Source organism: Puma concolor, chromosome B1 (assembly GCF_028749965.1).
Source record: "Puma concolor isolate L17-30 chromosome B1, mPumCon1.1.hap2, whole genome shotgun sequence".
Classification (NCBI taxonomy): Eukaryota; Metazoa; Chordata; class Mammalia; order Carnivora; family Felidae; genus Puma; species Puma concolor.
In genome coordinates this window covers 14,810,015-14,836,672 of record NC_141670.1, presented here as the reverse complement: position 1 = coordinate 14,836,672, position 26,658 = coordinate 14,810,015, and the positions used below count along the sequence as shown (strand labels likewise).

The following is a 26,658-nucleotide window of genomic DNA, read 5'->3' as shown; positions in this document are numbered from 1 at the left end:
ACAAATGTACTCGAAACAGTATTACTAATTATGATTTCCATCTGGTAGGCTTCCTTAGTATCTTATAAAAAATATGTAATTAGGGATTTAGTCAAAATCATAAAAAAAAACTTTAAGTGAATAAGCAAAATCTCTGGATATTGGTTAATAATAAAATCAACAGATTCACAGATACTGTTATGGGAATATTGGTAGTACAGTCTTATGTTTCTATCTCAGAAATGGCCCAAAGTTTAGATGAACCAACTATCGCCATTTAAGCCATGGAAAACAAGCTTACCATATACTAATCACTATTCCAAGCAATTTATGTTAACTAACTGATTTAATCCTCACAAAACACTAAGAGGTAGGGACCATCATTATCCCCACTTTACAAGATGAGTAAACTGAGACACAAAGAGGTTAAGTAATTGCCCAGAGCCCCACACTAGTAGGCTGGAGAGATGGAATTTAAACCCATGAAGTTTGGCTCCAGAATTTACGCTCAATAAAATTATTACTTCTATCATATATTTCTAAAGTCATTTTAATTATGTACATTAAAGGAATCCTTTAAATATATACATTTTTTTTTAAAAAAAGCATTCAGAAATGTTTAGACATCAAAATGATATGTATCTCTAGTGTGAATTATGTCATTATATAAAATATAATTGGTACAGTGTATAATATAGTATTTTGTTTGAAATTCCTTAACTGATTACATAGCCATTAAAACTGAGGTTGGTCTTACGTACTAACCAGAAAGGATGCCTCATATATACTAGTAAGTAAAAAGAGCTAACTGTAGAATATTATGTACAGTATAGTCTCAAAAAAAGAAAACCTACCAAACCATGATGAATGATTTCCCTTAGGAAGTCCAGGTGGAATATTTTCAGTTTTTACTTAATAAACTTGTGCATTACTGACATTTTTTTCTGACGTACACATATTACTTTTGTCATTTAAAGCATGTTTTAAACAAATTTCATCACTAACCTCAATTTTCTTCCCCACATCTTCAGTTTTTGCAACAAATTTAAATAAAAACTTCCTCGTTTTACCAGGAACTAAGCACATCTTTCCCTGGGTCAAATTTTCTAAAACTTCACTTGCTTTAGTTGCTTCTTCGATTACGCAGAACTGGTTATATTCCTGTAAAAGAGGTCAGCAAGGGTCACTGTTTATACACAGCAAGTGTCACATGTTTTGCTCACACTAAACAAAAATGATTTGCAGGTTGGTAAATTTACCTGCAGTATAACTAAAGCATTATGAAGGGTGATTAATGGGAGGTATTTTACGCCAAACAGAAACACTTATCCACTCACTGCTGCCACAAGGTAGAGATAATTCACCACATGCAAGCTGATTTCTGAAAACATTTACAAATCCCAGAGAAGCAAAGATTTATTCTTTGTTTCACTGGACACTACTATCTACTATCTTTTTTAAGAAGAGCATTCTTTTTACGTGGCTTCTGTGACATCCTTCTTGACTACTTCTTGTTTTTCCCTCAAAGGTCTTTTCTTCTTCTTGTCCCCTTAATTCAGAGGCTCCACAGGCTCAGTCTTCGGCTTTCAGTTCTACTCTCTTTATGTTCATTTCATTGCAGAGTTTATCCATTTTTACATGTTCCATACCTCTATGCTAATATTTCCCACATTAAAAACTAACTCTGTCCTATTTCCTTAACCAAAAGTTCATATCCACAAACGTCAAGAGGTTAATTCCACTACCACTCAAATTTAGCATGTCCCAAACTCAATGTACATCTACCTTCCTAGAAGAGCACACTCCTTCTGTGATAAATAGAGGTGAGAATAAAGGGAGAGGACTGAAGGGAGACCTCTTTCGTGTGCACGTCTATGGAATCAACATTCTCATCCATTCAGTAAACAGCAAGAACTTCCCAAGAGCTGTCTTCTATCCCAGCAGATGAGTTATCTTACAGAAAATTCTTATTAGTTAACTTTAATACTTGCCTTTGAGTTTTCATTTCTATTCCATGCTTCTGAAACCTAAGGACTACTTTTTTTTTCTTCTGATTCAGATCTTGAATTTCAAATAACACATATTCAGAATATAATCTAACTTTAAAAATGAACTGCTTTACATTTTAACATTTTAAATTAGTTTTTAATTAGTCTGTTTGTTGTTTAAGAAAAGGGGGGAAAGAAATGGAATAGTAGGATATTAACAGCAGAAGTACAAGAAGAATCTCTCTATTCATCCTCTAATTCCAGATTTAGCATATCTCCCCAAAACTGTCACCATCGAGCAAAAAAAAAAAAAAAAAAAAAAAAGTATCTGACCTGGGAGAGCTTACATGCTAACAAGGAAAACAAATGACTTACCAACGAATCACACAGACAAAAATGAAACCACAGGTGTGGTAAGTACTAAAGAGGGCTACGGCCAGGAAAATCAGCTAGGCAGGGGGGGTGTCCCTGAGGAAGTAAGGCTTTTAAGGGGATAAAACATGAAAAGGAATTAAGAAGAAGTAACATCACATACTCCTGTCCTACCACAGGGTGATCTCAATCACATGTGGACTCTGTAACTCATAGAAACAGGGTAAAATGGTGGATGCGAAGGGTTGGGGTATAAACTTCCAGTTACAAGACAATAGGTTCTGGGATCTAAGGGGCAGCATGGCGACTATAATTAATAATGCTGTATTACATACTTGAAAGTTGCTGAGACGGTAGATCCTAAATGTTCCCACCACAAAACAAAGGTAATTATGTAAGGTGATGGATGTTAAGTGACTGTGGTCATATTCTGCAGTATATGCGTTTCAAATCATCTTGGAGGTACACTTTAGCTATAAAATACGCACACAAATGAATCGCTTTTTGGTGGGGGTGGGGGCAGGGGCTGTCCTTTATTCTTTACCCTGTACACACACCCAGCAATCCAGACTTCTCTATTCATAGATGCCTCCCGTAGCCCTTTCTTCCTTCCCATCCCCACCAACAGTGTCTTCATCCAAGTCCTCACACGTTAGTACTGGGAAGCACACTAAAGAGGCTCCGGTTGGTTTCCAGAAGATCCTTTCTTTCTATTTTGTCACTGGAATAAAGTGTCTTAAATTCTAAGTTTCATGCTCTTGCTTTAAAACCCTCAAACTAGGGGCACCTCGTTGCTCAGTCGGTTAAACATCTCACGGTCTGTGGGTTCAAGCCCCGCGTCGGGCTCTGTGCTGACAGCTCAGGGCCCGGAGCCTGCTTCGGACTCTGTGTCTCCCTCTCTCTCTGTTCCTCCCCTGCTCATGCTCTCTCACAAACACAAACATTAAAAAAATGTTTTTCATATACAAATAAATGAAATTCTCCAACTACTCAGAAGGAATCTTTGGGTAATCGTTCAAAACTGAATGAAGCACACCGGTCTGCGGGTGACCCGGGTTCAGCCAACCGGTTCTCTTATGGGGTTAATGCTCAGTTGTGAAGACAGAAAAATCTAGTAAAGCAGGTGAAGCTCTTTCTTTACCACTGTTCAATAAATAGAACATGAATAAGTGAATGAATAAAGAAACCTTTAAATGCGCTGAGCTCGAGTTCCCGTAAGCCACGGAGCCCTGCCTCCCACGGGCCCCTCGCTGCCCACACGCCCGGAACGGGAACGCCTGCCTCCACCCGGCGTTGGCAAGTGCCAAGCCTGCTGCCCCTCTCATCTCTTTATAGCTCCCTTCATCTCATCTTCATTCTTGAAACTTCCTCCTTCTTCTCTGGCACGCCTACTCTAACTGTATTTCTGGCTTACGCCACGTAATTTAGTCCTCGTTACCTACCTACTAGGGCAATCTGTGAGTCAGTCCTGGCCCCTGCCCCCAGAACGCTTCCATTTTAACAGAGCTGACATATGCTAAACGTTCGCAGGCTCACCTCGATGCTAAGAACACTGTAACTCTCATTAGACGCTTGCTGGTTAAAGGCTCCATGTGCTTTCTGGGGGACCAGAAGATAATTATCTATTATGTGAGCTTCTAATTGGAATATTTGGAATGTAATCAAGTAGCTGACCACACTGTAACACACTACAAAAATGTGCAAGTGTATATAATCCCGGCCCTGCAGAAAGAAAAAGCTGCTTATATGTGCACACACAGAAAACGTCTAGACTGTTCAAGAAGTTACTAGCAATGACTTCTGGGCAATGGAGTTGGACACAGCATGCTTACTTTTCATTTTATATCCATCCAGTCCACTTTACTTTAACACCAACCGTTTAGTAGTTTTATAATAAAAAACTAATACCGTTGTTAGAATACAAAACAAATGATTTAAAAATTAAATTACATTCATCCTGAATAGATCTCATTTGAAATTCAAGTTATATATCACATCAGATAAAGTTCTTATAGTTCGTAAGGATGGAATAACAAAACTTAAAGAAAAGTGTAAGTAAAACTTGAATGGCTGATACAGAAGTGAGAACTATAAATATATTTATTTTCAGATAGAGTTTACCAAAGCCCATTTGTTACTATGAAACCATTATGACCTAAAATTCACTAAGCTTATTTCATCTAATTTAAAATAAGCTACATTAAGATATACACATGCTAGGGGTGCCTGGGCGGCTCAGTAGGCTAACCATCCGACTTCAGCTCATCTCACAGCCATGGGTTCGAGCCCCATGTCGGGCTCTGTGCTGACAGCTCAGAGTCTGGAGCCTGCTTCGGATTCTGTGTCTCCCTCTCTCTCTGCCCCTCCCCTGCTCATGCTCTCTTTCTCTCTCGAAAATAAACAAATATTAAAAAAATTTTTTTTTAAAAGATACAGGGTAAAAATACATTAAAAGCGACCGTTACCTGATTATTGAAGCTGACACAGAGCTTGGAAAACCTAATGGGATGTGGACAATCAGCCTTCAGATAGACATCGAACCGCACAGGAACATCAACATGAAAACTTGGGGCGTGAAACTTGGCTTTGCACTGAACTAGAAATAAAACAGAGAGAGCAGAGTCACACAGTACAAGACCGTCTAGACACACAAATTATTCTGATCCGCACTTACTCTTCAGAAAGGAAACACCTACATGGGATATCCTTCTCTTTTTTTTTTTAAGTGGTTGTTTTTTTTTTTTTTTTTTTTTTTTTGAGAGAGACAGAGAGCATAAGTGAGGAAGGGGCAGAGAGAGACAGAGTCACAAGTGGGTTTTGTACTGACAGTGCAGACACAGGGCTCAAACTCACAAACCGTGAGATCATAACCTGAGCCAAAGTCAGATGCTTAACTGACTGAGCCACCCAGGTGCCTCTTTAATTTTTAAATTTTTTTTCCCTCTTTTTATTTATTTGAGAGAGAAGGAGAATGAGTGGGGAAGAGGGGGAGAGGGAGGGGGAGAGGGAGAGGGAGAGAGAGAGAGAGAGAAAGAAAGAGAGACAGAGAGAGAGAGAGAGGGAGAGAGGGAGAGAGAGAGAGAGAGAGAGGGAGAATCCCAAGCAGGCTCCATACTCAGTGCAGAGCCTGATGCAGGGCTTGATCCTACTATCCTAGGATCATGACCTGAGCTGAAATCAAGGGTCGGACACTCAAGTAACTGGGCCACCCAGGCGCCCCTACACTGGACATTCTTACTGAATTCTGCACTTGAAGCATTTCAACACATAAATGTAGTTCACTTAAAACAAAACAAAACAAATTTAAATAAAATACAACTCCAAAACTACCTTTAATTCTAAAAACATAGTTGCTCCTGAAATGTAACAAACATAGAATTTTAAAGGGAAAAAACCATTTTGTTCTTTTTAACTTATTTTAATACCTGCCCAGGCATTACAGAATAAACTCTTTAAATAACTGTCTTTTCAAATGCATTTCAAATCACACCTAAAGTACAAACAGGCAAGGTAGATTTTAATACGTAAACTAACTATTTAAAATTCTGAACATCTTTTTAAGTCAATGGTGAGGGAAAAAAAAAATCACAATTTTTATCTATAGAACGACGTATGTTGAGCATTCTTTCTTTGACTTTCTTATTTATTATTCTCCATCTATTCATTTTGTAGCAAAAAGTGTACCTCTCTGAGGTAACACTGTAGATGTCAGCTACCCACCAAATGGCACAAAGTCCTGCACTCCTATTGTGAAAACATTGCTGCCGGCCAGAGAAACTCGGTCCGCCCACAGCTTCTGAGCCGTTTTCACTGCTAAGATATCACAGTCAGGTTCAGGATCAGGACTTTCATTCTGCACCAACACAGAGCACAATTCATTCAGCCAGTTACAGAAAATACACAGATACAGATCTAGGTATACATATCCCCAGGACATATTTTATACAAAGAACTCCAACCTACCATCAAAACATTTATGAGGTTCTTTTCTATCCGAGATTTCTGGTCCTCTTTCAGAGTGGAAGCTGACATGAAAGAAGGAAAAAAAGCTACAACTGTAAGATGAGCAAGTAAGTCTTCTAGCCCCACTGAAGGGATCAAAATACCGTAGAAAAAATATGTCTTCTAAGACAGCTAAGCACCATTCCAGACAACGTACAACAGCACGGCTTTCTTTGTCAGCCCCAATGCTCTATATACTTGCATTTGAACTCCATATGAAGAATCGTTTCATGCCATGTTTAAAAAAAAAAAAAATAGGAAGAAGAATTTTGTCTCAACTATCATGAGACCTCGACTACAGTAAGTCCCATGAAAGTAAGAGTCCTTTCGCTTGGCAAACTGATCTGCACATGGTAAAAGTACTATCAAAGATTTGAGAACTATTCTTTCAGTTTGAAGAAGCTTAACGATGCTGCATAATTTTAAAGAATCAGAATTTTACTGTGAGAGCACCAAGTTACCTCTTCCAAGGAGTTCTAGGGAATAAGTAATGTAATCTTTTAACTGGGCCATGAGGTAGGAACACTTCAGAGCTGTAGTCAATATGGACGTGAGCAGGGTCCACCACCCTTCACTCCGATAATCACACATCACGTAATCCAGCAACCTGTCAGAAGGCAAAATGTCAGACATGCTGAAACGGAGTCACAAGAAAGGGCCTAAAGACTCCGTGGAGAAAATAACGTGCCTTACCCATGTTATATCCATGTAAGAAAACTTACTGAAATAGTTTAACAGGTATTTTCACATTTAGCTAAACGTGAGGTTTCCTAAGACTTTGAGAATGATTGTACCAACAGATAGTACTTGAAAAAAATACCGCAGAAATGGAGTTTAATAGAAATAGAAACATGGAAATAATCCATCCTTCAAAACAAATTTCTCTTCTAATTTTGCTGTAAGGTAATCGGATTACTTAGAAAAATAAATAGGGAACAGGACTCACTTCAAAGCTTTGGTATAATCCTTTGCATAATAATACTCCTCTCCCATTTGAACCACTGTAAAGGAAATAAGATTTGTATGTGCATAATTTTAAGTTATTCAAAGCTGCATGAAACTGTGGCATATTATGGATACATACTTAGATGACTTTTCATTCTTGGACATTTATATTTCTTAAATTGTGCAACAGCATTGCTCAGAAGAGTTATTATTATTTCCTGTTAGAAGAGAGAAAAGTGTGAAACATTCCAATAAAAAGAATCTCATGTTTTCCTCGACTATTCCAAAACATAGTTTAGATTGGGAAACAAAAAACTTACAGAGTGAACAACACTTCTCTCCTTCAGCTGAATGGCAAGAATTCCCACCTTCTCTTTTTCAGGATCAGAAAGATCAAAACCTGTGTAAGATAAGACGCAACCCATTTTGGATAGCTCATTTAACACAAACCCTTCATAGGCACATTGGATGTGTACACTCCTTGAATCCTTTACTTTAAAATAACGTATTTAAGATTCTTAGACATTCTAGAATTTTGAAGATCCTAAGAGACAGCTTTATGAGCATGGGAACTTCTCTGTGATCTCTGTTCTGAAGAGAACATTACTGAATTCAGCATTCTCTTGCCTAGCGATATCAACCACCTGATGAATAATATCAATTATCATTCTCAATACAAAATATACTTTCTGGAGGTTAAGGTATATAATTGCTTAACACTTAAAGTGTGATTGCCACAAAAATTGCTAAATTAAGTATCTATCAAACGCAAAAAAGATACAGAGAAATTTTTAAGGAGATACAAGTTAATACTGTTTTAAAATATCAAATCTAATAAATCATTAAAGTTAACTGGAATTAAAATATTTAAATAGCCTAAAGTGGCTTATTAATTGTGACTTTAAGAGATGTCCGAATGTTTTAATCATACTCACATCTTTAATTAGAAGTTATTCTAAGATGTAGTGATATAAATAAAACATTCTAAAAACTAAAGAACTGAAAATCTTTAAGAAGATGCTCTAAAAAAACACATTTTTACCTCAACATAATGTGTTATGGCCTATATAGCCAATGGAAAAACTGTCATAGCAATCTGTGCCTTTTGAGGTTGAGAGAAAAGAAAGGAGGGAAAAATTATTTACTTAGTACTCCTTGTCGCCATGATCTTTGTCCATAAAAGTCAAGAACACCTGTTTGTGTTTCTAACGGATCAGGATTGGGATACATCACAGAAGCCTGTAAAGTAAAACACAACCCTAATTAAGAGTTTACGTAGCCTCGGGGCGCCTGGGTGGCGCAGTCGGTTAAGCGTCCGACTTCAGCCAGGTCACGATCTCGCGGTCCGTGAGTTCGAGCCCCGCCTCGGGCTCTGGGCTGATGGCTCAGAGCCTGGAGCCTGTTTCCGATTCTGTGTCTCCCTCTCTCTCTGCCCCTCCCCCGTTCATGCTCTGTCTCTCTCTGTCCCAAAAATAAATAAACGTTGGAAAAAAAAAAAAATTTAAAAAATAAAAAAAAAAAAAAAAAGAGTTTACGTAGCCTCTCGCAAACCAACTCTCTTCAGTCTTTGACAGAATAAAAACATTTCCAAAAATACAAATACCAAATACACGTTCAGATGTCATAGTTGTGAATACTTCAACATACGCTGAATTTTCACAAAAATTGAAATAAACGTTTCACTTAATATTTAGGCAGTATCATAAAAATTAAATTGAATAAATCAGTCTGATTGTGACAAATGATTTCATAGTAGCTAACTCTTCTACATTTCCTTTTCATCTTTGCTAAAATAAACCAATAAAAATGTGTTACAAATTATGCTTGATGTTTATTCCACACATATAAGTGCTTTTTGTGCAAATGAAAATACAGTAACGTGACAAGGAGTTTTAAAAAGAAGACATTATTTTCCTTCCTTATCACTTGTGTATTCAATCCTGGTATTGTCTGGGGAGGGATATTTTTGGCACCGGAATTTACAAATTTATACTTTTTTCTTTTTTATAATTTTTTCCCTCTGAAACGGCACAGACATATAATGCAAGTACATTGTTGAAAAATACAGAAAACATCCGAGAGGAAATGAATAAAAATTTAAATTACTTATAAACCTATTACCACTGTTGACAATGTATACATTAGTCTTCCAGATTTTGTACACAAACATTTATTTGTTATTAACTGGAATAATTTTTCAACCTGCTTTTTTCCTTTTTAAAAATTTTTTTTAACGTTTTATTTATTTTTGAGACAGAGAGAGACAGAGTATGAACGGGGGAGGGACAGAGAGAGGGGGAGACACAGAATGGAAGCAGGCTCCAGGCTCTGAGCCATCAGCCCAGAGGCCGACGCGGGGCTCGAACTCACGGACCGCGAGATCGTGACCTGAGCTGAAGTCGGACGCTCAACCGACAGCCACCCAGGCGCCCCTGCTTTTTTCCTTTAAATACATTCTGTAAATTTCACATCATTAAATATTCTTCTAAAACATTATTTTTCATGGCTGCCTGCTGTTACATTTTAACAAATTCCCTATCGTTCATTTTGTTATTTATATTTTACGTTATAATTAATAAGTCTGTCCAAAGAACTTTATAATTAAATCTTAGTATTTATCTCTTAGGATCCCTTATCTGCCTTAGACTTCCTGAAAATGAAAATCATATGCAAATAACATGGTAGAAAATAGTCTGGTTATATCATGGTTGAAGGGAAAAAAAAAAAATCCAACCTTTTAAGTACTAATATGCAAACTGTTTTTGGACTAGTTTTTTAAGTAGTACTGTTGATAATATTCATCTGTCTTCAGAGAAGAAAACTGCAGATTTTAAAGGACAAAAACTGATACAACTATACAAATGTAGATGTATTTATACATGTACGCACCACGTTATTTTAAAAGTGCTTCTGGGGAAACTGGTATCTAACTATAATCACCCACGAGAAAGGCAAAATGAAATGTTAAGAAACTGCAATTAAAATTCTGCCACAGATTCTTAAGAGTTTTCCACAGAGAAAAACCCCAGGAAGAGAAAGAAGTCCAACGTTATCCTCTCTGGTGGGTCAAAATAAAGCACATTCCTCCAAAGTCCTTCAAACTCCTACAGCCGTGATCAGTGGAAACAACAAGATGGAGTTACGTTACAGCACAGACTCAACTGTGACTTTTTTTTTTTTAAACTGTGACTTTTATTTGAAAGTAATCTGCTCTTGTCTAAATCACTAACTTAGTGTCAATCATAAACTGGTTCTTCACCAGAAAAACTTCTGCTTAATCCACAGGTGAAAATTATTTTCAGGCTAAAACTGAAAATAATCATAATCCCTAAAACTATTAAAGATAAAAACTGATGATATTCAAAGGCTTGGAAAAAAATGATCAACATTAATCAGTCTTCTCTTCCTTCAAGAGAAGGCTAATCCACTTCCTAAATGCCACGTAAGCCAGGAGTTGGTAACTTACCTCATGGTTACAGAGGGTTTTTGCAAGTTGCTTCCGCTCCTGGGCATAGTATGCTGCCTGCTGGTAATAGAAACCAGGATTCTGAGTTTGAATAGCTGTCAACCCTAACTTAATAGCTTCATCAAATAAATCTCCAAAGGCCTGGAATCTTAAAGAAAAAAAAAATCAAGGAAAAAAAAGATGAAAAAGAAAAAGGAAAGAAAAAGAAGCTTACTTCTAATAATTATTCATTCTCAAACCATAACCTCAGCAGACTGTGTTAAAATAATGCTAATGAGGAACTGCAAATTTTGGGGGTTTCTTTGTAAATACGAACACACACTAATTATAGGCTATAGATAAATTCTGCGTTTAAGTCAACTCTTCTGTACTGGCAAACCTTGATAAATATACCATCAAAGTGTTATGTCAACATAGTTCCCACCAGTCAGAAACATCCATGTTTCTGGGAACAATTTCATTTGGGGATTGTTAAACATCATTCTCAAATAGCAAGGTCCAGGCCAGGAGGGCTTTTGTTTTATTCCCTGCTATAGGCTCAGTACCTAGACATGTGGCAGAAATTCCGTAAATACACGTTGAATGAGAGAGATGGTGCCATGAATTAAGTGATTTCCACTAAGGAATTCTATGAATCAATATCTACCATTACTGGAAACATACTTATGCTAGATCTCTAAAAGCCCACTTACTGACAAAAAGCTTAGCTCCATGTAGAACTTAGAGTCCATGCTAATTCCATTCCTCCAAATCCCAAGTATTGAAAGAAAAAAAAAATTCCAAAAGTACAATTTAAAACATACTGTTTAGACATCCATGCGGCGTGTTCAAAAGACAACTCTGCGCTTCCGATTTTTTTCTTACACAAGTCTATGTGCTTTCGGAACTGAGCGATTGCGTCCAGTGGGGTGTTGTGCTGAAAACACAGCCTGCAGATCTGCAAAATGTGGAATCAACCCCAAAATAAAGAAGAAAATAAGGTCAAAGGTGTATTCATTTAAAAATATGTAAAACGTGAGACGCGCTTTAAAAAGACTATGAAATTTCCTCTCAGGTTCTTGGCAACGGAATTGATTTTCTCTATTAGAATCGTTATGCTAAAACCAGAGGTTATATCTCCTTGATAAATGAAATAAAATTGTTCCATATATGCACCGTATACCTTAGAAAACCTTCTTAAAAGTATAGAATTAGGGGCGCCTGGGTGGTTCAGTCAGTTAAGCATCCGACCTGACTCAGGTCATGATCTCACAGTTTGTGGGTTCGAGACCCGAGTCGGGCTCTGTGCTGACAGCTCAGAGCCTGGAGCCTGCTTCGGATTCTGTATCTCCCTCTCTCTCTGCTCCTCCCTGCTCACGCCCTATCTCTCTCTCTCTCAAAATAAATAAACATTAGAAACAAAAAAAGTGTAGAATACACAAAAATTATACTCAATGAAGAACACAAAGATTGGTGAAAATTAAATACTACCTCCCCAAGCACAGACTATAACTGTCAGAAAGCTATAAAGATTTTTCTGTACCACAATTACAGCACAATGGCCTCCATATCAAATAAGGATCACAGAAATTCTTGAAAGCTTTTTATTTGGAATGCTATTTCAAAACAGTAATAATCTACATCGACATAAGGTAAAAGGAAAAACAGAAGAAACACGGCCTAAATTTATTTCCATATGCTTATCATCAGTTTTATTTGTAAGGTACAAGGAATACATGAAAAGTTAAGTCTCTCATCCATCCCTGCCCCTCAGCCATCCAATTTCCTGTTCCCAGGCAGCCAGCTCCCAGTATGTTTCAGAATATAGTCTCTGCACAGATAAGTGTGTGGTCATTTATATATAACTTATCATTTTTAATAAATAGTTTCACAATAAATATGTTTAGTGACTCACTTTTTTTTTTTTTTTTTTTTTTTTACCTAATATTCCATACCAACAAGTAGAGCTGTCTCATTCTTAATAGTTGTAGAATATTCCCTTGTCTGGACTTATAAGTTATATTAACCAGTCACTTATTGCTGGGTTGCTCCCAATCTCCTCCTATCACAAGGGAATAAATATCCTCACATGCATGACTTATAAGTCTTATCATTAGCACATACAACAGATAAATTTCCTGACATGGAATTGCTAGGTTAAAGGAAACACCCCCTTTCAATGTATATAGTTATTGCGAAAACATTCTCTATAGATGTTGTACCAATTTACATTTACACAAGGAATCAAAGTGTCTATCCGCCCTCACGTCACCATCCCGGTGTTAGCCGTCTTTAAAACATGAATGTGGAAAGATTAAAAGCAAAACAAAAACCCCTCGCTTGCCTTCTGCAGGCATCTATTTCTACCACATACAATCTGAAAATGTTCAAATAACAGGTATAAAAGTTTCCTCCGAGGTGAACAGATACGCCTTTTCTATGGCTGTGCCATTAAACCAAGGGAGGCTTACAAAGTTTGAATGTGCTGCACCTTTAAAAATTCACGAATATAGGCAGTTTTCTTCTCTCTCCCTCCCTCCTATTCCCACTGAAAAACAGAAGCCCCTCGGGGCCCCTGGGTGGCTAAGTCAGTTAAGCGTCTGACTTCCGTTTCGGTTCAGGTCATGATCTCATGGTTTGTGAGTTTGAGCCCCAAATCGGGCTCTGTGCTGACAGCGTGGAGCCTGCTTAGGATTCTTTCTCTCTCCCCTCTCTCTCTGTCCCTCCCCCATTTGCACTCTGTCTCTCTCAAAACAAATAAATAAACTTAAAAAACAAAAACAAAAACAAAAAAACCCCTCCTAAAGGAGTCTTACAAAAATAAAACTGCCCTAAGGGAGAACTCTGGGACCCATAAACTCAAAAGCAAGCATTACAGCCGGTTCTGCTACAGAACCATTGCAAGAGGAGAGCCTAATTAATCAAATACTCACTTTCAGAGCAAGTAACTAATATGGATTTCCAAATTTCAAAAAGATAATCTAATATTTAAAGACATGTTTTCTTCATTTGGAAGTAGAACCATTACCTTGTAGTTTATAAATCCTGCCATTGTCTTAATTTCCAGAATATTCGTTTCATGGGCTCTCAATTCATGCACAAGATTATAGGCGGTCCTATAATTCCTAATGCAAACATGGGGAACATGGTTAATTATGATATAAGTAAATCTTAAGAAAAGATTCCCAAGAACAAATTATTAGAAAAAGGAAACAATCGTTACTCAACATTTCTTAGCACTGAACAGTGTAGGAATAACTTACACATATCCTTCTGAAAAATGATGTTGATTAATAGTATGTGGGAGGAATCAATGACTTTTCACTAAGAACAGAACCATTGCAAGTGCATTGTTCTGTCATTAACGTCTGTCAATAACTGATAGAAAGTAAGTTGAAAACGAAAGTGGACAACTGTCCAGAATTACGTTAAAAAGTCAGCATTCTGTTAAAAAGAAATAAGCTTTTTTTTAAAAGCACCATTATGAGCTTCTCCAATGAACAGAAACTGTAACAGCACAGAAGGTGCTAATCAAGACAGGGCACAGGTCAACAGCTTTTAAACCCAAGTATGTCTACAAGTTCAGTGGCCACTGCCGATCTCAGGCTCCGGCTGGAGAAGGGGGAGTGGGCTGAGACAGGAGAGCCTGCTAGAAGAATGCCTCCCCCGAGGATGGAAGGGGATGAGAAAATGTCCAGGCTTCTCCAAAGACAACTCTTTGCTCCTAACTTCCCCCAGTAAAATTTGTCTTTCCAGAATTACCTTTGAGAAGACCTAGAAGTGGTACCATGGGTACAAAGTGAACTACGTTAAAGCCAGTTACCATCCCATGGAGTTGCTGACATTTACACAACACAATCTGGTGTTCCCCACCTCAACAATAACAAAAAAGATGTTTCTGCAATATTCCTCTGAATAGTAGATTGACTTTTGTTTCTCTTATTCTTCTGCCCTGCACACTTAGCCTCTCTTCAGTTTTTATTCCTATGTTACACTGCCACACTCAACCTTTAAAAACTGAGTTAAAGTTAGAAAAAAATGTTTTACTAAATTGTGCTTAGTAAAAGCAAAGGAGTAAAATGCGTAACCACTAACAACACATACACAACTATTCTTCGAAGCTCTAAGCAGAGCCTTCGAATGAAAAATGATGCTGAGATGTATAAACTTTAACAAAAATTTAATTAAAAACAAAATCATAGGGGCCCCTGGGTGGCTCAGTCGGTTAAGCGTCTGACTCTCGGTTTCAGCTCAGGTCACGATCTCATAGTTTGGGCAGCTCAGGTCACGGTCTCAGTTTGTGGGTTCAAGTCCCAGATCAGGCTCATTGCTGACAGCATGGAACCTGCTCGGGATTCTCTCTCCCTTTCTCTTTGCCCCTCCCCTGCTTTCTTTCTCTCTCAAAATAAATACATAAACCAAAAAAAATTTTTTTTAAATAAGTAAAATCATAGATTAACTAACTAAATGCACCATACATCTTCAGAAATTCATTGTATTAGATAAGGAATGTTTAACATATATTTAACGGTGGAAGTCAGTCAACACAAAGATTTTACCGATTATACAAATAAGTAGTCAACAGGATGGGAAGAATTTTAATGTTTCTTTAGATCACAAAACTTAATCAAATTAGATCAGAAAGCTTTATGAGAGTATGAAATTCACTTCTGATAATAAAACGGAAATTCTTTTAAAATCTCAAAATATTATATCCCATTCATCTCTAAATGAATCAAATACTACATACACGAATCTAACCAACATAAACATTTTAAAATTAATAAAACTTTTGTTGAGATTCAGACACTACCATTAATATGTTACTGTTAACATAAAGATAAGAAAAATTTAGTTTGACAACCATTAAAAACTTACTTCAGGGCATTTTGTGTATCTTGTTTCAATTCACTGAAGAAAGCTATTTTGAACTGATGTCTAACAAATAAAAGCTGAAAAAAAAGAATAGAAAAAATATCATTACATATACTCTCTTCTAATGTAAAAATTATGATAATGTTTATTAAGAGGAAACACAAAAGTATTCAAAATTAAAGATCAAGAATTACTCCAACAAACAAGTATAGTCAAGGAAGCTATAAAAATCTCTAAGAACTTTAAGGGCAAAAAGTAGAAAGAGAAATTAGTTTTTAAAAGCTTTTAAAAAAATTTAAAAGCATAGAAGCTATTTAAAAACATCAAAGTATTACAGACATTTAAAAAACTCCTCTAAAATAATCAATGATGAATGCTTCTCTTATTTCCTTCTTTAGGAAAAATAATGTACCTGGTGTGTTGTCTTATTCAAAAATTCTTTATGAGATTTCACTCTTCTGATCTCAGTGTAGTAATAAGTCTGTGCATGTTCATAAAAGGCATTTTCTAATCTGTTTAAAAAAAAATCAACATTCAAACACTAAAGTTATTTTAAACCAAACTATTCTCAAGAGTCATATTTGTAAGACCTAAAAGTAAAATCATGACAGAGATAATGTCTATAGCTTACTTCATGATAAAGATAAAAAGCAAAATATCCTTAATTTCTAAATAAAAAATGTAAAGACCCCCAAAGCCATTTAGTTATTTATAATTCACTCTTTTATTTTATAATTTTATAAGAAGTGTGAAAGAAACAGATATACAATATTCATTCGACTATTTTTTCTGATTTTAATATTTAAGGTTAAAGGATAAGAAAACTGATGGAAAAAAGGACCAAAAATGAGAACTGGCAATTGACAGAAGAGTAGCATTTACAGGATTCAAATCCCACTTTGTTCCCTAACTTTGGGATAACATAAGAACAAAGAAAATTTGACCACAGACAGATAAACAACTCAAAGCTCCTTTTGTGAAAATAAGTATGTATCAGAAGTATCTGCCTACGGCATGAAAGAAAGCTAAATTTACAGTCAGATAAAGGCTGGACTTCAAGGCTTTTCCTCCTCGGAATAAAACACAATTTTGAAGCTGTATTCAAAGAGTTTAGGTACATGTGAGGAAAATATGCTAAGAAAAAAAATGGCTAAGCCTAAACTTTAAAAATTTGCTATTTTAAGGCAAGATTTTCTATTTTTAAAACTACACTTTTTAAAATGTTAAAATATGAAAATAATTAAAATTACGTTCTAAGTTTGAAAGAACATATGAACCTAAGCTGAACTATAAAGTCTTATAAATGGGTAACCTTTGCTTTGAAAGACAAAATATGATTAAAAAAAAAATCTGCTGGTTAGCATGACACTGATAGTCTATTGTCCTAAGACGAAGGCCTTTGGACTTAGAACACATTTTTATAAAAGAAAAATGCTTAACTCATGAGAAGCTTGACAATTCTTTTAAGTATTTTCACTGGAAATGATCAGTGAACCTCTGAAGCACAAGAGTCTCCTGATCACTCAACACATCACAGGAGTTTTATACACATTCTGTTTCTTTGACATTAAAAAAACACATTAACCAGGGGGGCCTGGGTGGCTCAGTCGGTTGAGCAACCGACATCAGCTCAGGTCACAATCTCAGAGTTCTACGGTTCAAGCCCCGCGTTGGGCTCTGTGCTGACAGCTCGGAGCCTGGATCCTGCTTCAGATTCTGTCTCTCTCTCTCTTTCTCTCTCTCAAAAATAAACATTTTTAAAAAATAAGTAAATAAATGAATATTTAAAAAAACTTAACTGAATCACTTAATCTTGTAGTCTATATACTTAATATGTACATCAAAATGTTCTGAAAGCACACAAACGAGTGAGGATGCCACCAGGAACTCTGCTAACTCCCTCCCGGATCAGACACTGAATATGAAGATTTACCGATATTCAGCATTACCCTCTCTCTTAAGATGAACTATCAATATGAGGAAAGGTGTAATAATGTCTTCCCTCACGTCCAGTGGACGGTCTTACCCCTGGCGCTCGCATCTCTATTTTGGAGGTCCTGGATCCAGAGCACTTGCTTTTTATATCAGTAATTTCGATACAGCCCTCCTTACTCAAATGTGGCATTATCCCCAGTAAGACCACAGACGTTAAGGGCAGAAGCCACAGTTTCTGTTTCTCTTGCACCCACGATAGCACTCAAATTGAAAGCTGAGGAGGGCGTTAAGGCGGGGTTTCTCAACCTCAACACCACTGGTGTTCTGGACCAGGTAATTCTTTGTTGTGGGCTTTCCTGTGCACGGAAGGGTGGAGAGCAGCACCCCTGAACTCTACCCACTAGATGCCAGTATTAGGAAGCCTCAGTAGGGGCCCTGATACATGTCTCCAGGCATTCCCAAATGTTCCCTGGAGGCCAAAATCCCCACAGTGAGGAATCAGTGGATGAAGGTGCAGGATGGATGAAGGACAATGGCTTTCTAAAGGAGGCTGCATGCGAACTCAGCCACAGAAGTGGAGTAAGAGAGCCCAGAAAGGGGAGCTGGAAGGCAGGAGTCCTACGAAAGCACGGTGACAGGAAACAGCGCTGTGAACGGCGAAATACCGCACCGTACGGGCAGGAACTGTCAAAAGCCTGGAGAGGAAGTCCGAGGCCAGCTGGGGGGCTGGGATGGGCCTTGGTGGAGGAAAAGCAGTACGGGTGTGCTACCAGTTTCCTAGGTATCCGCCCCCCTCTGCTCCCCAGAGGTCAACGTTCACAGTTGAAAACACAAAACGCACCGCCCTCTCCTTCCGCGTTCTGGGCAATCATGGCAATTTCAGCCTCAGCACCGCTGATCTGAGTATCCACGCTACCTACTGTTTATCACCTTCTGTGTGGAGATTCTACCTGCTGACTGCATCTAAGTTTTCTCGCAGTTCATCCTTTCGTTTGTTGCCTTTTCAAGCTCTCTACTGTGGAGTTTATACTTCTCTTTCCTAAAGTCGTGTCATTTACACACCAACGGGAATGACCTATTACTTCCTATAGGACATCACTTCCAGAAGTTTGCTTCTGAGACACAGGAACAAACAGAAGGGAAGTAATAATCAAAGATCAACTACACCGTTCCTGAGTTTAAGAGGGACACTTACAAAGAATGAAAAGGAAAACCATCTTATGGTCAAAATCAGTGAAAAGGTTCAAGTCTAAAATACAACCTGGCCAAAAATGTAATATTATAAAACTTCTCTGCAACACTGAAAGCTAGAAAACAACAGATAATGGTCACATATTTTGTGAGATATTGCTGTGTCCCCAAGTCATATGCCTTTTAGATACAAGGGATTTATAAAGAATATTTAAGAGGGGCGCCTGGGTGGCTCAGTCGGCTAAGCGTCTGACTTTGCCTCAGGTCATGATCTTGAGGTCTGTGAGTTCGAGCCCCGCGTCGGGCTCTGTGCTGACAGCTCAGAGTCTGGATCCTGCTTCAGATTCAGTGCCTCCCCCTCTCTCTCTGCCCCTTCCCTGCTCACACACACTCTCTCTCTCAAGAATAAATAAAACATTAAAAAAAATTAAAACAAAAAACTGCAGTTGACCTAGATGTATATATGGTGTCAATGAGGTAACATTAAGTGGCAGTTCAGCATGTGTTGTACAATTACATCTATTTTCATATTAAAAGCCATGTTTGGACAGAAACTTAAGAAGCTGTTGTAGTGGTTATATTAAGGAACTGGAAAACGTTAATAATGGGGACTTTTCACCTTATAGCTTGTGCACCGTTTATATTTTTTCCCATGTACACGTGTTTTTGTTAATTAAATGAATCTACACAACCAATTTTTCAATGCTTCATGAACAATCTAAAGAAGAAACATTTTAAGATCTTGATTTACCTTATAATATAACCCACCAGGTGGTCAGTGTGGGGCAGCACAAACAGAGATTTTCCTGAGAGTTCACACGCATTACATAAAGCCGCAGCCCTTTCTGACGCCGTGACATCTTCTCCTGTTAACAAATCCCATAAAGATAGAGAAATAAAATGATTGGTGCGTTTTTTTCTAAATGAATGGCTCCCCAAATCTAAACAACAGAATTAGGAAGAAAAACTCAAACCCCCTTTCACCATGCCATGTGGTCTCCTGGGATCCTTGAGGGCTCTCTGGGGTCCTCAGAAGTTACACAGTACATATCTGTTAGGAAAACCCTGTGGAATTTTCTACGGAGCCAAGATAGACAGGCCAAGTTATGCCAACAGAGATGCCACATAACTATTTAAAAAACCGTAACTAAAAATGGAAGCAATAATCCAGGAAAGTGGTTTCCAAAATGCCACAAGTTTCAAAAGAGAAACAAAAAACATTCTGGCCTCTCAAAGTCTTAGAAGGTAGAAGAAATATGCATTTGAAACTAAGACATTTTCTTATAAGAAATTAGAAATCCTATGGCATTTTTCTTTGTCCCATTGCATGTTAAGAAAAAAAATTACATAAAGAATATAACTTCAGACCTCAGATAACATTCTTTTTTAAAAGATCAAGTGAATAACTGTTTCATCAGTTGGTAGATATATGCTTACATGGTGAGGTAAGTGAACTGGGGCTGGGGGAGAATGTTTTAATATTTAACATTTTAACATCAATTTTTAAAAACATTTTAATATATTTTAATTCTTTTTACAATAAGCATTTATTTATGCATTATTTGTACCTTTTAAAGTGAACACACCATCTTTCCCGTAACTGAACGCATAAAAGATTTTAACATCAAAAACTACACCTCCTGATAACATGGATGGGAAACATAAAGCAATTAATTCGTTATTAATTAATCTTTTGTTACCTGGGGGCAATGGAGTTTTCTTCTGAATCAGAACCACTGCAACTTTTGTGTTTCTCCCTTGTAAACTTTGCCTGCAATGGAAAAATAATAAAGTTAACTAAACATAACTTTTAACTTTTAAACAATGTATTCAAGACTTTACATAAAGTACAAGCTTGATGATTCAGGTGAAGGAAGATAAATTTCAACTAAAAACACCCAAGATTAGAGGAAATCTTTTCCTGCACACAAAGAAACCTCTATGCTACAATGATTGAGGTTTTAAAAGTATACTCTTGTATCGAGCTTCTAATCCTAACAAAAAGCTGCTTCAAAAGCAAAGTTGAATAAACACTTTCGTGTAAAAGTCATAACACAACTTCTCTCTTTATAGCGATACATCATAGACTGGTCATCCAAAAGAAGTATTTTAAAACAGCAGTGGTGATAAAACAAGTGTCTTGTGAGACTAAATAGCAAATTAGTTTTTCTCTCCCCAAAATATTATAAATGCAAGAGGAAAGCATTTGGAAATTCGGACTAATGTGTCTTCTAAATTTCTTCACACAGCTTAGCCTTGTACAAGTTAATGTGAAGCTGCCCATTAGGAACCGGACAAGTTTCACTGGAGGGCAGTGCAGCCTGAACAGCTCTCGCTCGGCTGCCTTCGGTAAGTGCTGGTAAATAACAGACGTGTGCAGCTAACGTGGTCAGTCTGGAAAACGGGGAAACCCATACCTGACAATTTCCACTCTGGTGGCGCACTCGGACTGCTTTTCTTTCCACTGAGGCTCGTCCCAGTCCAGTTCATAGAACACGACCACCAGGGCCGGCACCAGATTCAGATGTTTGTTCATCCAGCCCGTCTTTAAGATCCCCTTAGGAATGTACCATTCGTAGGAAGTCCTCTGCGAACAGGGGCAAAAGCTGAAGAGACTTCTTTGATAAAGTAGCAGCAGAAGCCCCTGTTATTGAGTGACGGGCACTTTACGTGCCTTCATCTCATTCAACATACACACGACACATTTTTAAGATGAGGAAGCTCAGGTTTACAGAGATAAAATAAGAGCTAACAAGCAGCAGAGGTAGAATCTCAACCCTGGAAATGCTTGTTTCAAAGACATATTACCAGGATGGCATTTCGCCGTGCATGACGAAAGAAATGCAGGACAACTTAAATACAGAAATGTCATAACAGTCACTCAGGGGTCAGCGCTAAGTGCCACATCACGGGAAAGAGGTGGTAGATGTGAACATTAGCCCTGAAGAAACTCGTGGAAACCTCTAATGACTTCCAAAGGACCCGCGCCGACTCAGACTGCTCCACTCAGGCTGATCCAACATCCACTTCAAGTGAGGAAAGATGAGGACAGTAAGGAAACCCAACACAAAAAGCTTAGGGACTCAGGAAGGAACAAGGAATGGGCAAATGAAAAGTTCCCTGCCCTGGAGAATGGATCCAGGACAAACGGGGGACAGCTGTGCTGGGCACTGGCCCTCCTGGACACAAACACCAACTAAGAACAAACATGCGAGCGCCGGGGTGCCGTGACTGGCACAAGTCCAGAGAGAGCTCACGGCTTCTACAGCCCAGAACGTAAAACAGCGTCTCCACTCTTCTCCTACACATAAGCAAAAGAATTGACTGGCGACCAGATCCACAGTTTCATCAAGGAGGTCTTACATTCGTGTTTTAATCAACACCCCCAAGTGATGATGATATATTTGGTCCATAGACCAGTCTGTCAGAAACACTGCTCCAGGGCAAACACACACACACACACACACACACACACACACACACACACACACACACACACAGAACAGGTGGTTTATTCTGATGTCTTGTTAACTGACTTTCAGACCAGACCAACTCATAAGATTATAATAACAGGTGAATATATATTTTCTTTAAAAAGTAAATTGACACTGTAAGCACTTTTATTAGCTGCTATTATTAACATCATCCCATTATTTTTCTAGGTCAATCAGAGTCTCCACTACGATATTCAACCTAAAAGTCAGTTTTGAACTTAATGCCTTTTCTCACTCCATACTATATAAATTGTTTTATGTAGAAGTCTCCAGGGACAGAAAGTATGTCTTTATGTCTTATTTAAATTTCTGTCACCAGCCTATTGTATAGTTCCTAGTACCTAACACAAAGCAAGTGCTCAAAAAATGTGTGTGTGAAATTGAACCAAACTGTGAAAGCCATGGATTCTATAATGATAACAGGTAATGATAAATGGAGAATGTGAGACCTTACTTTTAGAGAGGACTTTATGGAGACTAGGGGTGATTTTAAGCAAGTAAAAACAAAAACAAAACAAAAAAAATGAGGATAGAAAGCTTAATAATGATAACGTAATTATTCCCCTGGGGTTAAAAAATATATCATTAAATATACCTATAATGTAATACATACAAAAAGCCTTGGGTTTTCTTAACGCATCACTATAACCATCGCTTTCCAGCACAGACATCAGGAACAAAAAAAAGATACACACACACACACACAGAGGAAGAGAGGGAGAGAAGGAAAGCCCTCACTCAATCATAACGTCATTACCTTAGGTCTACATTTGGGATACTCATGGTCACCAGGGAGCACCTTGAAAGAAATCGGTACCCGATCAGCCCTCCGGTTGGCACAGAAAGCGTCCCAGACAGCTCGATGGACAGCATTATAAACCACATCCAGGCCCGTAAGAGTAACGAAAGCCATAGGCCGACAACATAATTCCACAGGGAAGTCCCACTGTGTGGGGCTCATGTTCAAGGTGTCACAAAAAATCTGAAATACAAATGTAAATACACTCAAAATGTTTTAAAAGTCCACACCCATATCTAATATAGGAGCCTCCACCATTTAAAAAATGTTACAAAAAGGCCAAAGACTTTGAGTCTTTTAAGTGTCTGCAAACTGTCAAGCAAATACCAAATATGAGAACAAAAGGGAAAACTTCAATTCCTGAATAACGAGTGGTACCATATTTTTTAGAAAATCTTTCCTATTACAAAGGTTGTAGTCAACTTCATGACAAATCGGTGTTTTCAGTAACATCTCAAAATGCACACAGAACTTTGGGATGAGCAGACAAAGAAAGCAGGAAGGTGATCAAATTAAAATCAGTTTCATGAGTGATTTTTGACATGAAGAAAAATAATTGCTGACTTACCTATACGATAAATACAACTCTAATTTCTCTGTAACTGCTAACATCTAATTTCTGAATTCCTGGGAAATGATTAAAATAATATGCCAGTTATATAAATAGCTATGCTTTCACACTTTTCCACAATTAATATAAAATGTATTATTTAAAGGAATATCTAGAAGGGAAAAATAATGAGTGAAAACCTCTAGGAGGGTACGTTTCTACTGCATCTTTCAGCTGAGAATCAGTCTATGAATCCTACCATGCACTAACTTTAGAAAAGCAATTATATAGGGGCGCCTGGGTGGCTCAGTCGGTTAAACACCTGACTCTTGATTTCAGCTCAGGTCATGATCCCAGAGTTGTGGGATTGAGCCGCACATTGGGCCCTGCACTGAGCACGGACCCTGCTTAAGATTCCCTGTCTCTCTCTCTCTCCCTCTGTCCTTCTTCCCTGCTCGTGCATGCTCTCTCTAAAATGAAAAATTTAGGGGCACCTGGGTGGATCAGTAGGTTAAGCAACCGACTTCAGCTCAGGTCATGGTTCATGAGTTCAAGCCCAGTATCGAGCTCCAAGCTGACAGCTCAGCTTCAGATTCTGTGTCTCCCTCTCTCTCTGTCCCTTCCCCCGCTCACACTCTGCCTCTCTCTCTCTCTCTCTCAAAAATAAATAAAACATTTAAAAAAAAATTTTTTTTTAACGTTTATTTATTTTTGAGACAGAGAGAGACAGAGCATGAATGGGGGAGGGGCAGAGAGAGAGGGAGACACAGAATCGGAAGCAGGCTCCAGGCTCTGAGCCATCAGCCCAGAGCCTGACGCGGGGCTCGAACCCACAAACCGTGAGATTATGACCTGAGCTGAAGTCGGACGCTCAACCGACTGAGCCACCCAAGCGCCCCTAAAAAATTTTTAAAAAATAAAAGAAAAAATTTTAAATCTAGAGAAAAAAAAAGAAAACCAATTATATAAAAACACATTTACTCCAAACAAAATGGCCATTATATTTTAAAGATAATTTCTCATTTCCAAAAATCACATATCAAAAGTTTCTTTTAAGGGGTAATCTTCACCTGTATATCATACAGAACTCAAACACAATTTTTGTGGAAAGTGAGAAGCCGTCACCACCTGATAACCAAATAATTTTAACTGAAAAGTTAATAAAAAAAAAAAAATCATGAAGCTTCTCACATTTAGGTACTGAAGGAAGAAGGGGTATTGAATAGATGATTTGGAAAGGTTACCAAAAATGATAAATGTCTACAAGAGACAGAAGTTTTAGAATTATTTAAACAGACATTTTCCAGATAGGATTTAAGTGATGAGGGCCAAGTTCAGAGAAAGAAAAACTAGTTCTAGGGAATTTGGAGGTGAAAAATAAAGAGACGGCCAAAACACACTATCTGGAGACATGGAGGCCTTTGCTTTGCACCAAACAATCTAGATTAGAACCCTAAAAGGGCCATTTCCTTTAACATCGCCAGAGGCTCCAGAGAATTGGCTGTGGTCTTTGAATATGGAGAATTAAGGGGAACTAGAAATGAGTTAGAAAGCTCTAAATCACAGTGTGGGTCCAAGAGAAATAGAACATGAACCACATAAATAATTTTAAGTTTTCTACTCATATTAAAAAACAGAAAGAAGCAGGTGAAATTAATTTTAATAATATTCTATTTAACCAATATGTCCAAAATATTATCACCTCGACATTAATGTAAATTGTTAATGAGGTATTTCACTTTTTTGAACTAAGTCTTCATTATCTGAAATGTACTGTACACTCACAGCACATCTCAGTTCAGGCTAGCCTATTTCAAATGCTCAGAAGCCACATATGGCCACTGGCTATCATAATGGACAGCCCAGCTTATGTTGTTGTAATTCTGTCCCCAAAAAACTACCGTATGGAAACCGTGCTACAATTCTTGCCACCTGCTACCTTAAAAGCCTTTGGCACTTGAGACGGTACGGCTTATTCTACCGCACAGGGATGGGACTGGGAACAACACTGGCAAAGGACAGGTGCAGAGGTTGTCTGGATCTCAGTGACAGCTTGTAGAAATTTCCAGATCTCCTGGAAGAAGCCAATGAAGCAACTAATAAACTGTGACATGGAAGGAGATGCAAAAGTCATAATGTGAACACTCTGGATGGGAGACCATGTAATGCAAGGGGAAGTAATCTGGAAGCTGGCGTGGAAAATAATAAGGAAGAGCCTTGAAAAGGATGATATACTGCAAAGAAAGGCGACCTCAGCAAAGTGGCAGGTAAAACAAAACAAAAACATCCCAAGGTGGTCACTATTTTTTAATTTACGGAGGTTCGGGGTGTAGTGCATAAGGTTAGTAAGGATGAGATTCGGAGAAGTCCAATTACGAAACGATCCTAAAAGGAATAACAATTGGGGGCCAGGATGGGGCGGGGGCAGATGTTGAAAACGTGAAGCAACAACCCGACTTAAGAAGCTCCCATCCCCAAGGCTCTCAGTATTCTGCCCCAGCAGATCCAGAGGATAGGCGGAGAAATAACGCTGCAGCCCTCACGGCAGAGGCTGTCTTCCCCGTCTCCTCCCCCTCCCCTTTAAACCTGGAGGCCCTAGGAACAGGTGCGTCTGGTCTTCAGGGGCTAGAAGGGACACGCCAGGATTGCACCCGCAGACGCCGAAGGAAAACGCAGGCCCCCCACAACTAGCATTGTGAAGAGCTAGCTCTCTCCCTCGACGGTCTCGCCTGGCCCCGCAGGTCTCCGGGGCCGGACTCACCCAGGCCGCACGCCCCGGGCCCGCAGCAGCTGTGGCCGGTCGCCGCCGGCCGGGGGTGGACGAGGGGAAGCAGGCCGGGTGTCACGGAGCGCCGGGGCCCGTCCCTACCGCCACCGCCCCAGAGCCTGTCCCCGCGAGCGAGACTTCCCGGTACTGCCTTCGCAGGCACAGGAAGCACTTTCCGGACGTGAGCGACAGCGCCGTACACCAACGGCGGTCCGGAAACTTCACGCTGCTCCACGGAACGTAGGAAGACGCTCCCTTTCCTACGGGAGCAGGCAATAGGGGCGGGGAGAGAAGGAGCCAATAGGAGAAGCGAGGA

General features: G+C 38.6%; 1 protein-coding gene across 1 annotated transcript in view; it reads right to left on the bottom strand.

Annotated features, from left to right (window-relative positions):
• Window positions 1-26,517, bottom strand: part of TRAPPC11 (trafficking protein particle complex subunit 11) — a 47,776-nt gene extending 21,259 nt beyond the window's left edge. Inside the window, exons 1-19 of the mRNA XM_086703172.1 lie at window positions 26,337-26,517; window positions 22,984-23,208; window positions 21,150-21,319; window positions 20,433-20,503; window positions 19,484-19,598; window positions 16,019-16,118; window positions 15,610-15,683; window positions 13,760-13,856; window positions 11,556-11,689; window positions 10,753-10,900; window positions 8,432-8,525; window positions 7,607-7,686; window positions 7,426-7,504; window positions 7,288-7,342; window positions 6,803-6,948; window positions 6,303-6,364; window positions 6,060-6,192; window positions 4,805-4,935; window positions 985-1,140 (exon numbers count right to left, since the gene is read on the bottom strand). Of these exons, the coding sequence (XP_086559298.1) occupies window positions 985-1,140; window positions 4,805-4,935; window positions 6,060-6,192; window positions 6,303-6,364; window positions 6,803-6,948; window positions 7,288-7,342; window positions 7,426-7,504; window positions 7,607-7,686; window positions 8,432-8,525; window positions 10,753-10,900; window positions 11,556-11,689; window positions 13,760-13,856; window positions 15,610-15,683; window positions 16,019-16,118; window positions 19,484-19,598; window positions 20,433-20,503; window positions 21,150-21,319; window positions 22,984-23,187 (2,049 nt within the window). The 5' untranslated portion in view covers window positions 23,188-23,208; window positions 26,337-26,517. The remainder of the gene's footprint in view (window positions 1-984; window positions 1,141-4,804; window positions 4,936-6,059; window positions 6,193-6,302; window positions 6,365-6,802; window positions 6,949-7,287; window positions 7,343-7,425; window positions 7,505-7,606; window positions 7,687-8,431; window positions 8,526-10,752; window positions 10,901-11,555; window positions 11,690-13,759; window positions 13,857-15,609; window positions 15,684-16,018; window positions 16,119-19,483; window positions 19,599-20,432; window positions 20,504-21,149; window positions 21,320-22,983; window positions 23,209-26,336) is intronic.
• Window positions 26,518-26,658: the final 141 nt, after the last annotated feature.